A 15909-nucleotide genomic window follows, 5' to 3' on the forward strand; every position below is an offset into this window, starting at 1 on the left:
TTTTTTGTTTTCGGATTTTTTTTTTGTTTTTTTTTTTCGTTTTTTCGTTCGTTCGTTTCGGGGTATATACACGGGATTTCGTAGGCTACGATGAATAAAAAATGGTATTCATATACGGGGCGATATCTGCGGCAGAAGCCGGCTTTCATAAATTCGGAAGAAAAAATAGCCGAATATTCACGCACGCACACACACGCACACACACGGATATTGCCGTGTGCGCGCATTCCGTGTACAAGGCGAATAGCGAAATATGCGGCTTAGATAATTAATGTAAATTACACGTGAGAAGGCTACTGGTTATGCAAAATCGGTCCGCGCGACCGCCGATCTATATTGTGTCGACTGCCGACTGTTCAACGGCCGCTCTCTCGCCTTGCCCGGCTAAAGGGGCGCCCCCATCAATTTTCGAAAATTCTCCCTACGCACGAACACATTGCACGATTCCAATCACCGCTCTCATTTTTTTTTTTTTCTTTTTTTTTTTTTTTTTTTCGTTCTAACGTCCTCATCGGGGAATCGATGATCCTTATCACGTCGAAATCGCTGTAGCTAGATCGCTCCCAGCTAATAATTTCGAATCGGAAAGAATCTGAACTGTACGTACATGTAACCGTGAAACATTTTTTCTTTTTTTTTTTTCGTTTTTTTTTTTTTTTTGTTCGCTAGAATTACCGATCCGATCGCGGTAAAATAATTTGGCTCGTTGTCAGCTGTAATAATATCTGCCTTTGTTTCTCGGACGAATTAGAATCTAATTGTTTGAAAATCGGTCTCGCGCTGTCGTTGCTATAACGGTCATACCGATTGGATAATTTTCCGATCTCTCGGATGATCAGTTTCTATCCGTGTGAGGATCGCTTTACGCGTACATCGTATATATATATATATATATATATAGATAAATTTGAAGAGCCGGTAAACCGGGAGAGGGAGAGATCGGCGTCGGTTCCAGGGGGAGGGGGCGAGGGGGTGAAGATCGGTATAAGAAACGACTCGCGAGAGCCACCGCGCTAAACAGACGCACCACGTATAATTTATGAATTATTATTTTGTAGTATAATGTCTGCTGAGCCTCGGCGTTCGTTCGTTCGTTCGTTCGTTCGCGTTCGCGTTCGCGTTCGTTTCTCAGCTCGCTTCCTCCTCACTCGTTCAACTCACCTCGCGCGTTGTACCGTGGATCGGCCTTTGCCGCGGCGCGGAGAGCGCGCACCAACGGAGAAAGAGAGACGCCGATCATCGAACGCGTCAGTGGCGTACTTCTGGAGTGTCCGGCGCCGCGTTAAAAAAGCACGCAAACTCGTTAACCGATAGTTTTTTTTTTTTGTTTTTTTTGTTTTTTTTTTGTCAATACGATAACGAAAATCCGGACGAGAATCGAACGATCCATTCGAGGAACATCCGGAGTAAGATCGGATCGAAGTTTCCGAATTAGCGTCCCATTATTTATATTTCACAGAGCGATTTCTTCGACGGTGTATAATAAACGGTTTTTCGTTGTACACGGTATTTTAACTTATTCATTTTTCTAGCCGGCCGATTTTCTGTCTATATATAAAGTGAAAAGAGAGGGGGAGGGAGAGGGAGAGACGAGGATGACAGAGACGGGGATAATAGTGAAAGGATCCGATCGGTGTAATCGGTGATCGAGAATCGTTCTTTATTATTTCCCTCGCATAAGACGCCGCTGCGGGTGCCTCGGCAACGAGGCATGGATCGGCCGGTCCGGGGTATCCTATAATCACGAGTAACTCAGCCACATTTGCGTTGATCCGACACCTTAAAGATAGCATTTAGCGGCCCCTTTCATCTCCGCGGCAAACAAACCAATTTATACCACAGGCCGCTTTGTGCTCGGTATAAGGGCGTGCCCGAAGCCCGAACTACGAGCGCCAGCCAACTTTCTTGACTCGTCTTCTTCTTCTTATTCTTATTTTTCTTCTTCCTTCGTCTTCTTACTTCGTCTTTATGGGGGGGGGGGGGAGGGGGGGGATCGAAGGTGGATCTTTTAACTCCCTTTGCTCACCCGAAACGAACATGTTATAACACATATATATATAAGCGCGATCGTTTCGGGTCGGTTCCGAAAGAAAATTTCACACAAAAATTCCGAATAACGCCATCTCGAATTTTTGAACAAAAATCGCCGCACGTGCGAAATTTCTCCGGGGTATACGACATCCCCCGGTCGCGTACGAGGCGTAGGTATACGCGTGATATTCGGGAACCGATATTTTCGATCATCGCATATATACGCGCTATCGTTCGCGAGCGAAGGGCGTTGCGATGGGCGTGCGTGGATAAAAATATGACCCCCGTAGCGATTAAGTTTCGTACACATCCCTTTTTTCACGCGAGTTGGAAGCCCCACCTCCGCGTCTCGACTAGGATTATTCGGGTTAACCTTACCCTCTGTCGTGCGCATCGATACACACGTGTTACATGTATTCACGTGAGCGAACCGCGTCACACCGAAGCCGTCCCTACACGGAATATTCGGTCGTTCCACCGACTCAACTCAACAAATTGGGAGTGGCGGGGCCCTCCGAGGCAACCACGCAACCACTTTAGGGCCGTATAAGCCCTTTCTTGTTTCCCGACGCTATACTATACCGCCGTATACACCGAAAACCCGGAGAGCTGGCTGGCTGGCTGGTTTACGAGCCGTTCGGAATCGTTGAAATATCTCCACGAGCCTCCGCAGGGGCGAACTCCGCCGATCCTCCTGCGTTCGGGATGACCGCTAAGATCGTTTAATGCGAGGTAAGTGCGCGTCAGAGATATCCACCCCGCGGTACCGCGGTCCGCGTCGTGTATAACCGCGATCGCCGCGCGCGCTCCATTCCTCAAACTCGGACCCTCGGAGGTCAACCCTTGGGCATTCGTCGCGTCGCGCGCGGTGACCCACTCTGTGCAGCGTCCTCGTTGTTCGCAGGTAATTTTGTTTCATCGCCTTTATATACCGATCCGTGGAAGCTGCGAGCGACTCTCATTGTCCTAATTGGAAAGCGTCGAGGTACGAGCACCGGACTCGGTAATTTGACTGGATGCTTGAAATTTAATTCTCTCGTTCCACCTGCCATAAAATCACTTTTGCGCTCGCGCTCGCGTTCGCCGTTGCTATTTGCCGCCGCCGCCGCCGCAGCAGCCGCCGTAGCCGCCGCCGTTGTTGCAGCGTTCACGTATAAGTCAAATATATTGACGTTAATTGGCAAATTAAATAGGATTTCAGCTCCCGCAGCAGATATAATTCACTTTGTACACGGATCACTCGTGATCCGCGGTTGCGTGACCGATGATTATTTGACTTCGTTTCATCGTTCAAATTACACCTTATAAGTACCGCTCGGTATAATATTCATTATAAGTATACATATATATACATATGTACGTGAGAGTGATCTGTTTAAAAATCGCTATATATATCAGAAGTGAAACGAACAACGAATACATAAATGTGAAATCGGTAGCACACACGTCGAGTACCTGTATAAAACTTCAAAGTATACATCCACATACGCGTTGGTTCGAGTCGTGTGAAAATCGAACGGAAATATTTAAACAGATTTCGGTAAAACGGAATCAATAGCGATGACGTCAGTCACCGCGGTGCGGCTCACGGGGTGGTCCGTCCGGATCGGTGGAGGGGTTTTTTTTTTTTTTTTTCTCGAAGAAGAATCGGAGCGTCGGGCACGAGATATAGCCGCGCGTATAGGGGGATCAGCTGGCGGGAGTGGAGGAATGGTAAAGGGATCGTCAGTCACGGGCCCAATTCGAAATCGATTAGCTCGGCGAACTCCGCGGAGCTTGCGCGCCGCGGCTGGGAAATAGAAGGAAAAAGGAGAAACCGTACGAAGCGAGAGAATATCGCCGACCGCCCCGGATGGGAAGAAAATGAAATATCGGGATAGAGAGAGAGAGAGTGAGAGAGAGAGTGAGAGAGTGAGGGGAGAGAGGGGAAAAGGCGATTTTTCAAGGTGAGGAGATGGCGAAACGAATAAGGCTTCTCGTGCCGTGCTCTACCGATCGCCGACTCCCGAAGCGACGTGAAAAACTCCTCGACACGCACGCGGTTCGCTCGGATTCATCTGAAAAGCCATTGTTTGCTCTCTACCACCGTATCATATCCGACAAAAGTCGCAAACCGATCTCACGTACGAGCCCGGCACACGAGACACTGTAAAATGTTCGCAAACAGTTTCTTTTACCATTCGCTTTTGTACGACAACCTTTATGTGTACCTATACTATATACTCGCTTGTAAGTCACTTTGCGGAAACTACTCACAATGGACGTGACATGCGATTCTACTTTTTCTCATACACACGTATCTCTGTAATACAATCCGCGAGCACGCGCTACACGCGGTCAACGGCGACCCCGAAAATCGTTTTACTACTTACCTACCGCAGTTTTCGGAGCGTACGCTATTTCTTTCGATGCGATCGACGAGCGGCGGATCGGAAATGTAACGGTTACATTTTTGCACGTCAAGAATACGAAGCTCACCCGATTACGCGATAACGTGACTCGATGAAAAAAGAGACGAAGAAATCGTCGTCGGGATTACGTTGTATTTATTATAATTTCAATCAATCGGAATTCCGGTAAACACACGATATCGTATACCTGTACACACGGGTGTTGGTATTCCGTACAAGAAGATGACGGCTAACAAGACGTTCATTCGTTCGTTCGTTTCAGCTCGTCACCGGTCACGCAACTTACACACAAACACACACACACAAACACACACACACACACACACACACAGAGCAGACAACGAACACACAAGGCTGCTGTGCACGGGGCGGTGGTACACGAGCTCTTGATAAATTGAAGAGAAGATCCCTGTAAGTATATGTGTACATAGATCCGTCTGCTACCCACGTGTATTCGTGTACGTTACGCTCTTTTTATTCATTCGACAGATTAAGTATAAATCGGGTAATTGCGCCTCGTTCAAGAAGACACGCGAGTCGGTAGGTACGACGTGTCCTTAAAATTGTTGCGTGTACGTCAGCGGCGGATGCGGTATAAATGATATGGACAGAGTCAACGAACATCATCGAAACGGGGGGATTTGTTCTAAAGGACGCGAGATCCTCGAAGTGTTCTTAAAGAGTCGATGAGGATAAGAAGAAGAATAAGGAGAAGAATAAGAAGAAGAAGAAGAAGAATAAAAGGCGAGGTGGCGAGGTGGTGCTGCCGAAGTCGAGTCGGAGAAAATATATATCGCGCGGTATGCAGACGGTGCCTTGGCGTTTGTTACAACGTTAACCGAATAGAATGGAGCGGACAATAGGAGAACAAATTTGTTCCCAGCCTCCGGGTCCCATGCGGCGGTTCCCGAAGACCTCGCCTCCTCTCCTCTAGGTGCTTCAGCCTCGGCAGCAGCAGCACCACCACCACCACCACCGGGTTCGGAAACATCGCATTCGCTCACTCCCCTACCTTTTCATTCTCTTCTCTCTCTCTCTCTCTTTCTCTCTCTCTCCCTCTATTTCTCTTTTTCTCTCCACGTGGGCCACGTGTTTGACTAATAATCGAATGTTTTCACACCGCAGCTCAGCGCGTCCCGACGACCGAGGAAAACCAATTTGAAATGTCTTTCGGTACCGCGTTTGATGTGGTCGGGTCGTTCGCTGCTCTACCGCACGGAGTCTTCGAGGCCGCGTCAGCTATATACGGCCCATCCGCAATGGCTCCGACTCGGATGGCTTTTATAATATTCGTACCTTATTCTTCTTCTTCTTCTTCTTCTTCTTCTTCGTCTTATTCTCCTCCTCACCCCCGCACTTTTCCCATCCACCTATCTTTTATTCGGCACGACCGACGATTCTCTCGGGGGTTTCCCCTGTATACTCCTGCAAAGTATGCGTAAGTTGTACGTTTCTTTCTGGTACACCGTAGCCATCCCATTACACCTGTAACGTCCAACGGTGTATCGGGTACGTTACCTTCTCGTTATACGAACGCCAAGAAAAACAACTTCCATTTATAAATACACGAGTCCCGAAGGAGCGCCAACCAGTTCGATAATTTTTCATCGATTCGAAAAAGTAAAAAAGAGAAAATAAAATATAAAAAAAAACAACAAAATAACACAGATATCTAAAAACCAGCACTCGATAATTGACGGATACGGTTTGAAAATTGTCCATACGGTTGGATCGACGTTATCCGATTCACTGAAAAAGAAGAACGCATACGTATATAAATAACAAAATACCCGGAGAGAGAGAGATAGAAAAAAAAACAACGAGAACAAAAAAAAAAAAAAAAACAACCGTAAGACAGTAAACAGGGGTTGGTTTCCCCGTTCCGAGACGCCTATGTATGAACAGCAGACTGATGTTTAGGTTGTTTGACTTAGCGGTCCGAGAGCGCTCTGTAATTATCTCGCCTGGTTCGTAACTGGTCGTGTGTATATACACGGCTATACGGATATACATGCATATATATACATACATATAACATCGCGTATAGCCGGCTGTCCAGTTGTATATTAGCCGAACAAGTATAATAAGTATAACTGCACAGAGCCCCTTCTTTGCCCGGCAAGATATCGGTGAAACTAACCCGAAACACGATCACCCCCCCACCCCCCCCGTTCTATTCGAGGGTTGTGTGCGTCGCTGTATACATATACACACATACAAGCATTTATTTTGTATCGTTATCGTTTGCTTTTTTTCTTACACTTTTTTCACCTCAATTTTTTCTTTTTTATTTCCCAATCCGAATCGACGACGCGAATCAACCGCCACGCCGCAAATAGTAGCGCTAATAAATATGGGAAAGGAAAAAAAAAAAAAAATCATCACCAAAGTAAAAAGGGTAAGGAAAATTGGCAATTTTTGGAAAAACGAAAGAAAAAAAAAACAAAAAAAAAAAATCGTTCGTCTCTTGAAATTCCAACCGGTTTCGCGTGCCTTCTGATTTTCATTTTCGAAAAATCGCAATTGTTTTTTTCTTTTTTTTTCGGTCTCAAACAACGCGTTGATTAATTTCCGAAGGGGTTGATCGCGAGATTGCATAAACGCGGGGGTATTCCGAGTCGCGTACCGCCAGCTATTTATACGTATACAATATCGATGTGCTCGGAGCAGCAACTATCCCGGAGAAGCTACGTATAACGCGGCGGCAGCGTTATGATTCTATGAAAAAAAAAAAAAAGAAAAAGTGGGGGAGGGAGGGGGGGGGGGGAAATTTTTAGTGCGACGGCGAAGAAGCGGCTGTTTCGACAGTTTTTTTTTTTTTTTTTTTCTCATTTTGTTCAGTTATAGTTGTATTGTGTACATGCACCGAAGATCAGCTTTAAGAACCTGAGGGGATCAGAGGTGGCGTCGGCTACGGGGGATAATCACAGACGCGGGCGAGTTCTCCGCGCCAATTAATACCTTCCTCCTCATCCTTCTACTTCTTCTCCTTCTCCTTCTTCTTCTTCTTCTTCTTCTTATCCTTATTCTCGGCAGGCAACACCTATATGTACATGTATGTATACCCAATCGGAAGGCATGTGCGGCAGGAAGCTTCGAGCACCATATAAACTCCGAAAGAATTGATGACCGGAGTTTAGTACATAGCAGATATCGGATAGGATCTAAATACCGAAGGAATTCGAGGAGAATATCGTAACTACTTTTCGTCGTTTCGCCGCGACGCGCTCGTACCTCCGACCGACACTTATTGTCACTTCATCTTACATCGAACGACGAGCGTCCATGAGCTTTCGGGGGGGTGCGGTGGTACCGTTTTCGTATAGTACCCGCGCACGGCCCAAAATTATAGTCGCTCCGCTTTCGAATGATTGCAATTTTTTCGTTCAACGATCCGCTTCAACATTAATAGCTCGATATATCTATGTCCGCATATGCCGCCGCGCCCATTCAATTAGCCTGTTTTACATCATTTTCGTTTTGTCTCTCCTAACTCCCCGCAATTTCAACCCTCGACGTAACCGGTGAAATGCGGCTAATAGAGTTATTAGAAAAACATTAGCAGTACGAAAACGAGCCGACACACCGCGGGTCGCTTTCACCGTGGAAAACCACACGCGGATGTTTCGAAACGGCATTCGTAAAACACACCCAAGAAAAAAAAAAAAAAAATACACAAACGCGCGTCATAAAGATATATATCTAATCCTGCTTCGAAACGATCTACTACACTACCACTACGCATCGTCGGCGTGTGCGTGTACAATTCGTGTGCAGTCCTATGCAACGTTGGAAGTGTGAGGGGGGGGGACACGTGCTACGATTCGGTGGTGTGAGGCGAGGCTGTATCAGAAAACGGTTGAATTATAATATTACGGTAATAACATCGTACTACCTACCGAACAGAAATACTCGGGCGTGAGCGTTGACCACCTCCTAAGTGTCCCTTATGGGATGTCGGGTCGCTTCCATTCGGTTCCAGAGGACTGCGAAGGGGCCAAGCGGACGGCGAGGGTCAGGTGCTGAGGTAATCAGCCCGTGACGATTAAGCCGACTTACGAGTATCTTTTCACCCTTGGGTATATAGGCAGGGGTGCCTGATGACCCATGATAATATGGCGGCAGGTGATAGACGGGATAGAAAAATTTGAAAATTTTTAACACGGGGGGACATATATACGTATATATAAAGAGAGAAAATTGGTACCGACGTGCGACGATGAGATATTGCTTTAATTTGGTGTCTGTGGGCGCATTAAATGGACCCCCCTCCTCTATTTTCGGACGTCGTCAATCCCCGGTAGATATACGATCGTCGATGTTTGTATACGGAACTTTGACGAGGTGTTTTTCTCTTCCGGACATCGAAAAGTTGATCGGGTCGAATTTTTGGAAAAAGGAGCGTCGAAGCTTCTTCCGCGCGAGCGACGAGCGGGCGGGGGGTTCTCCAAAATGGCGTCACCGTTCGTCGACGGTTCAAAAATTACCCGAAGCCAGGCGTCGTCCGCAGTTCGACGCGGTGCGGACTGATCTCCGAGCAATTTTTCGAGCGTTCGAATCGCCGCTCCGGTTCGGTTTTTCTCTTTGATTCTTTGAACCCCTCTGTGCACCGCGCTCGCGCTCTTCTAGATCCTCGGCACTACGGGGCTGGCGGTAATCAGCCGAACCGCTCGTATAGCCACGCCCCGAAAAACACCTTCGGCTCATCCGCAATCTCGATGCCAATGAATCCGAGAGCCTCCTAAATACGAACGGCTTCGATATTATTCTACCGATCGATCGGTGGACTCCGAACGATTTTCACGGGACCTCGACTACCGCGGATGTCCACGGCAAATTTAAATCCCATTATCGCTCTCTCGTTGGAATCCTTCCCTCCCCTCCCCGTTTGAAAAAAAAAAAAAGACGCGAATTATTCGAACACCTCGTTTCCGGTTAGGTATACTCTCGTGGACATGATTTTATAAATTAGTTCGGTCGTTCGGTACCCGTAAGCTTTTTCCGTTGGCTGCCCCCCCCCTCTTTCGATTCTTATATTTCTTCCGTCGGTTTTAGGACGAGTCCAGAGTCCTGGAGTGCCGCACAACTTTCCGAAAAAGGATCTTCGACGAAGAAGCGAACGACGGGCAAGCGGGAGAAGAGAAAAAAAAAAAAACAAAAAAAACAAAAAAAGAAAAGGAGAAGAAAAACTGAAACAAGATAAAACAAAATAAAGATCGAGCGGAAGGTTGATCCTCGAGAATTGTCCCGTAGGATACGGTGTGTAAGCAGGATCCAATTTTTTTTTTTTTTTTCTCTTTCTCTGGACCGTTCGGCGTAACACCTACACACGGACGGGAGGGGAGCCTCCGAAGGGGACAATGGGGCGGCTTTGACGGGCACTTTTCTGTTAAGAGTCTAATTAAAATCGAGTTTGAGTTTTGAGTAGCGGTTAATTAATAACGTCGCTCTATTATATTCTTTGTTGAGTAGACATAGTTCGGTAATTTTTAGGGTAGATTTATGACATCGAACTTTACGGCGGAGTCAGCTCTCTCTCCGCTTTCCCCCCTTGCCCCCATACACTTATGTACCCCCCCCCCCCCCCCCCCCCTCTCCACCCCGTTCGACCGGGGCGTTGCGATCCCTTTATAAGAAGCTAATTTTTGGGCCGAGCGATAGGTTTAGTTTGGTTAATAAAAGCCCGATTTCAAAATGATGGACGGCACCCGATCAACGACGTCAAAATAACGATCACCGTGAATAATGAGGCCAGTTATACGGAGATTCGATCAACCCCCACCATCCCGATATACGACGACGACGACGACGACGACGACGACGACGATGATGATGATGATGCCGATGCTGTCGCCGATCTCTCGCTAGCTACACGGTCAACGAGAAACCGAAAGATACACGCTACGCGGATTACAGTCGATCGAAACCGATTATTCGCATTGCGGTGTCGAATTTTTCCACGTTCTTCGGAATCGATTCGCATTTCCTTACACACTGTAATTGATTCGATTAATTGATTCACATTGATCGGTGTACCTACCGATACTCATTGTCAGTATAGACGGTGACCGATAATTGTAAACGCTGATTTCTCAGCGTCATGAATTTCGCACAAAGTTACGTATCGTTGATCACTTCATTATTTTCAAAATAAATCCGGCTAACGGTATTCAAGATCGGCGGACCTTATCGAACGCCTTATCGTCCGCATAATATACATATATACGTATCTCATCGTATCGTTTATCAGCGCTGACCGATTAAACTCGACCTCAACGATTTCATCAGACGTTGTCGCTCTTCGTTCGTTCGTTAAAACCTACGAGATTTATGAGAAACAAAATCAAATGCTTACAACACCGCCGATATGCGCCGATAACGATCGGCCACGAAACGCTTATACTCGCGAGTGGGTGGTCGTGTATCGATCGATGACGAACGACCGGTGATCGGGTTCTCGACGGTCGCGAATTTGTCAAAATCACGGGTATGCGATAGAGAACGGACGTGCGGCGGTGTACCTATTACGGTGTGCCAGCGATACGACACGCTGTATCGGTAGAAAGCGGTGCACGCGGATTTCGGAATCACAACTAAATTCTAAAATTTGTCTACTCGGCGGAAATCGAGGCAATAAATTCTACGGAGGGTAGCCGCGCCTCCCCTCCCCCCTCACCCCTCCTCCCCCTCACCCCTCCTTTGTGCGGGATCAGCAGAGTTCCCTCAGCGAAATGTACACGTATTCCCGCGCTTATACGTACGTACGGTACATCTACGCACGACCGAACGACGAATGAGGAAATAAGGGAAGGAAGGAAGGAAGAAAGGCTCGAAAGCGGCACGCACGTAGTTCGGATCACGCACTCGTTTTACATGCATAGTAATAACACCGAGAGCCGGTTTATATCTGCTCGGTTTCAGATACGCCTCCCCTTCCCCCCAGCCCTCAGCTACCAACCTCTGTCGGCCCCCGGTTACCCCCGTTACAACGCGCGTATTTCACGCGAGCTAGTGATTAATGCTGATTTAATTAACTCCCGGGCAGTTTTATGCGCGCTTACACTGGTATCACGTGGTTTACAACCGTTTGTGCGTTTAGACGAAGGGGTGTAGAGGGGGGAGGGGGGGGGGGGGGGGGTGGGGTTATTGTTTTCCGCGATTTTTACCAAGCGAATTGAATACATCGATACACGTGGACGGAATCAATTGATACCGATCGAGTCGAACGTACCTTTGTTTCGATTTTTATAGAAAAAAAATAATTTATTGCACTGATCGATTCGTTTTCAGCTTTGAGTATTGAGGCGGAACGCGAGACGATTCGTTAGTGGAAGACGAGAAGACAAAAAAAAAAAACATTCATATCTATCGCCAATCTGCTCTCCGACTTCATATACATATACAAATTATACATATGTATACACGGATCGTCTGTTACAACGTTGAAAATAGCACGCAGTCGATAGATAGCTATATGGAGCTAATTGTATTTTTGAAGTTCTTTTTTTTCCCCCCCCCCCATAGATAACCCACTCGACTGATATTCATTATGAAAATAAAATTCACGTTCTCACGGAAAAATACCGCTGAAGATCCGTTCGATTTCCCGCGTGGATCCGTTCGGCTTGAGGAGCGAGGGATCCGCGGCGTACGCGTTTCATTTGGGCCGCGGAATTTTTTCTCCGCGAAGTACCTATGTATTTTTCCTCAAAATCACTAGATTTCTTTCAACAACATATTCCTGAGTACGGCCCTCTTCGTTTTACCGCTCGGCGATACCGGCAAAGCGTCCAAAAATCGAACGCCACCTCTGAGCTGTTTCCTTTCCGAAACTTGGCTGGCGACGAGCCGCACGATCTCTTCTTCCGTGACAGTCGTCGGATCACCCCGTCTCCTCACCACGAAAGCAACGGGACGTTCCACGTCTATTTTGTCCGGTTTTCCGACCACCGCGCAATCCTGGACTCCCGGATGCCTAGCGATGATACCCTCGAGTTCCGCCGGCGCTATCTGATTACCCCGGCACTTGATCATCTCCTTCGATCTGTCGACGATGTAAATCGAACCGTCCTCGTCGTAGTAGCCGATGTCACCGGAATGTAACCAACCCTCGGCGTCTATCATGTCGGCGGTTTCCTCGGGGTTGTTTCTGTAGCCCTTCATCAGGCAGGGGCTCTTCCAGCATATCTCGCCCACCTCCCCGGCGCCGAGAATACCGCCGGTCGAGGTGTCCAGGATTTTGCAGGACACGCCGTAGATCGGCTTGCCGCACGAATTTCGCTCGGACTCGACCAATTGGAAGGTCGCCGCGCCACCGAGTTCCGTCATACCGTAACCCAGGGTTATCAGAGCGTTCGGCAGTATCGCCCTGAGCTTGGCGAAGGCTTCCAGTGAAACCACGCCACCGCCGCCGGTGATCGTCTTCAGCGAGGACACGTCGTACTTCTCCAGCGCACCGGAGTAGATCAGTCTGACGAGGACGCTGGTGCCCATCAGCGCCCACGTTATCCTGTACTTTTCTATTACCCGGGCGCAGATGTCCTCGTCGACGACCGGCACTATTACCTTCCTCATGTCGCCGGCGATGCATACCAGTACACCAATCACACCGGATATCCAGTACAACGACGAGAACACAGCGCTCGTACGGTTGCGGAGATTCAACAATTTCACTATGCCGAATTGGATCATGATAGTCCTGTGGGTGTGCTCGACGCCCTTCGGTAGTCCGGTGCTACCGCTGCTGCACACTATCAGCGCTACCTCCGACCTTTCGTCGATTTTCGAGCACTCGAATTCGTCGATATCTTCGGCGGCGAAAGGTTTCAGTACATCGGCGAACGACGCGCATCCCGAGTGGTGACCGAAGACGACGACCTCCGCGTCGTTTTTGCATTCCTTCAACGCTACCAGGACCGTGCAGGCTGACTCCTCGTTGCAGAACACGTATCTGGGACGAGATATACTCACCATGTGTTTGATTTCCTCTGCGAACGAGGAAAACAATTTCGTCGTAGAAATAGAAATCGCGCTCGCCGGATTCGTAATCAAGGACGATATTTGTATACGTACGGCAATTCATCCCCGGATCCCAAGGAGCCGCTGTCGACCCGCAGTAGAGAGACGCGAGGATCGGTGTCACCGTGTCGAAATGATTGTGAGTACAGAGTGCGACCACGTCGCCGGATTCGATTCCTCTGCTCCTCAGCCAAAGGGCGGTACGAACGCTGCGCTCCAGCATCTGGCCGTAAGTGTCCTCGGCGTCGGTCAGCGAGTCGATCTGAAAGGATTCCGTTCGCGGATCTGATTCTCGTCCGTAAGGTGTTTAACGTTGGCCGCGGTATCGTCGATCGGGTTTTACCTGGCCAACGTGAGTCGGTTTCCCCTTCAGTATTTCGAATATGTACTCGCCGGCGCTCACGTTATCCGGAGGAACAACGGCGTCGGGATGAAGCGGAGTCTCCAGTATCTTCTTGCTACCGTCGTCGTCGTCCTCCTCGTCGCGTCTACGCGTTTGCCCCGGAACCAGACAGCTCAGGCAAGACGGCATTTTTCCCAACGATCTCTCGACGTACGTCCGAAATGTACGACGCACTGTATTTTATCGTCAGCGTGCAGGACGCGCTAAGCTCCAGAAGCCGCGTAACTCAACTGACCGATCGAAATATGGCGTGGGCGGTTAAGTAACTGATTTTCGCTCGATTGTATCGTCGTCGTCGTAGTCGTAGTAGTCGTTGGTGATAAAACGAATCGCCGACGAACCCGACGTGGTGAGTTTCGGCGGTGAGGACGATTCGCGTATTTATATGCGGGTACAACGAAAACGGCGTACACAGTTCTCCGGTTGATGTCGAAAGCCGATTGGCCGGCTATTCTTTACGCTCCGGATTTATAAATAGAATGAAGTCGCGGGACGTTATTAGATAAATAGCAAAGCTTGTGCGACGGTTGAATCTCGAGAAATTCGACTGGGATTAAAATCGGTTAATCAATTACAATTCGTCGGACAAATTTTTGAATATCATCGAGGTACAGGAGCCGTGTCTTCTATAAACAGATTTCACGAGATAGGAAATTTTTCGAACGAGCGCGAATCTTTGAATCTCGTGTCTGCCGATTACCCGCGATTCAAACGATACGAGTAAAACCATATCGCCAAACGCGTCCCGCTAACGAATAAAAATATCACACACCGCGGTCTCGATGTAAGACATATTTGGCTATATATAATCGATCGACGCATCTACCGTCGAAATTAATTACTCCTCGCGAATCATATTGTTATCGCGAGAGCGGTCGTACGTACCTACCCGATGCAGATTCAAGATACGACAGTTGTGATTTTATTTTGCCGTTGATATAAGCCGGGGATTGAAACACGCCGGACATTTCATGGTCGAATTGATCTCAACCTTTCCCACCGCTATTTCGTCAATTTTCCAAATACGAAATTTCTAAAAATAATCAACCCTCGCACGTATACCGTTACTCTCACCTCATTTATTCGACCGAATGTGACGCGAGAACAAAAAAAAAAAAAAACCATTGAAATCAATTCAAACACACCGTCCTCTACGACCATACATATCCACGGTATATATCGTCAAACAAACCGCAAATATTTTTTCACGGATCGTATCGAATCGAAATGATAGAAATTCGTCGTGGGTTAAACGCATGGGGCAACAACGGTACAACAACGTACACGTTATACATACGTATATAGGTCCCGGCATACGTCCTGCGCGATTAAATGCGAATCCGACTATCGTAATAGACTGTATTACGGCGTAGCTTATGGGGTGTGGAATTTTAGTACGGGGTGTTGCAGATCACCGTCGTATACGGACAGAAATCGCGTACGCGTAGTTTCGCCGTTCGGGAAATCTGAGGGACGAGGAGGGGAGGGGAGGGGTGGCACGAGGTTCGTTGCGATGTTACATTGTGCGGTGTGTACGGGGAGAGTCACTCCATTATATTCGAATTACAGGCGCGTTTGGGGTGACAATAAACCGCGGCCATAAAGTCGCCCTTATTCTCCTCGCTTCCCTTTCTTTTCTCCTACTCGCCCTTTTCCTCTCTTCTTCACGCCCCAGAGCTGAAATCGCTCTGTGACTATCCACGCACCGCGCCTATGTTATATATATATATACATATATATACACGTACCGTGCGGTACATGGGGTAGCCCGCGGTACGCAATATTCCGCACGGCATATGCATCCGCGATCATCCAACCTTAACCGATCCCCGAGCTACAACCGAAACTAATTTCACATGAATGAAGCGTTTATTTAAAATAAATTGTAGTTACACACACACACACACACACGATGTGTATACACTGCTGATCCCGAATGTGTGTAACACGCACATTAGCCTAGCCCCATTTCATCCCCACGACTGTCCATATTTATTATCCCACAGGACGATCGTCGTCCCTGATCACACAATCCGCGCTCTCCGA

The 15909-nt window shown here is 47.9% G+C and overlaps 1 protein-coding gene across 1 annotated transcript; it reads right to left on the reverse strand.

The window, feature by feature from the left end:
* Positions 1-11955: 11955 nt before the first annotated feature.
* LOC105691061 (luciferin 4-monooxygenase-like) lies at positions 11956-14846 on the reverse strand. The gene is made up of 3 exons (XM_012409308.2): positions 13804-14846; positions 13515-13722; positions 11956-13429 (listed from the first exon to the last, which is right to left on the reverse strand). Exons 1-3 carry the CDS (start codon positions 13990-13992, stop codon positions 12159-12161), a joined length of 1668 nt encoding a protein of 555 aa, XP_012264731.2. The 5' UTR covers positions 13993-14846; the 3' UTR covers positions 11956-12158.
* Positions 14847-15909: the final 1063 nt, after the last annotated feature.

The sequence above is a fragment of the Athalia rosae genome, chromosome 7 (genome assembly GCF_917208135.1).
Source record: "Athalia rosae chromosome 7, iyAthRosa1.1, whole genome shotgun sequence".
NCBI classification, from domain to species: Eukaryota; Metazoa; Arthropoda; class Insecta; order Hymenoptera; family Athaliidae; genus Athalia; species Athalia rosae.

What these genes read in the sequence shown, in the direction of transcription:
- LOC105691061 (XM_012409308.2), bottom strand. Translation starts at nt 13,992, where the DNA reads ATGCCGTCTTGCCTGAGCTGTCTGGTTCCGGGGCAAACGCGTAGACGC. An exon ending in AACCGACTCACGTTGGCCAG is followed by an intron (nt 13,723 to 13,803) that starts GTAAAACCCGAT and finishes GAATCCTTTCAG; the next exon opens with ATCGACTCGCTGACCGACGC. An exon ending in GGATCCGGGGATGAATTGCC is followed by an intron (nt 13,430 to 13,514) that starts GTACGTATACAA and finishes CCTCGTTCGCAG; the next exon opens with AGGAAATCAAACACATGGTG.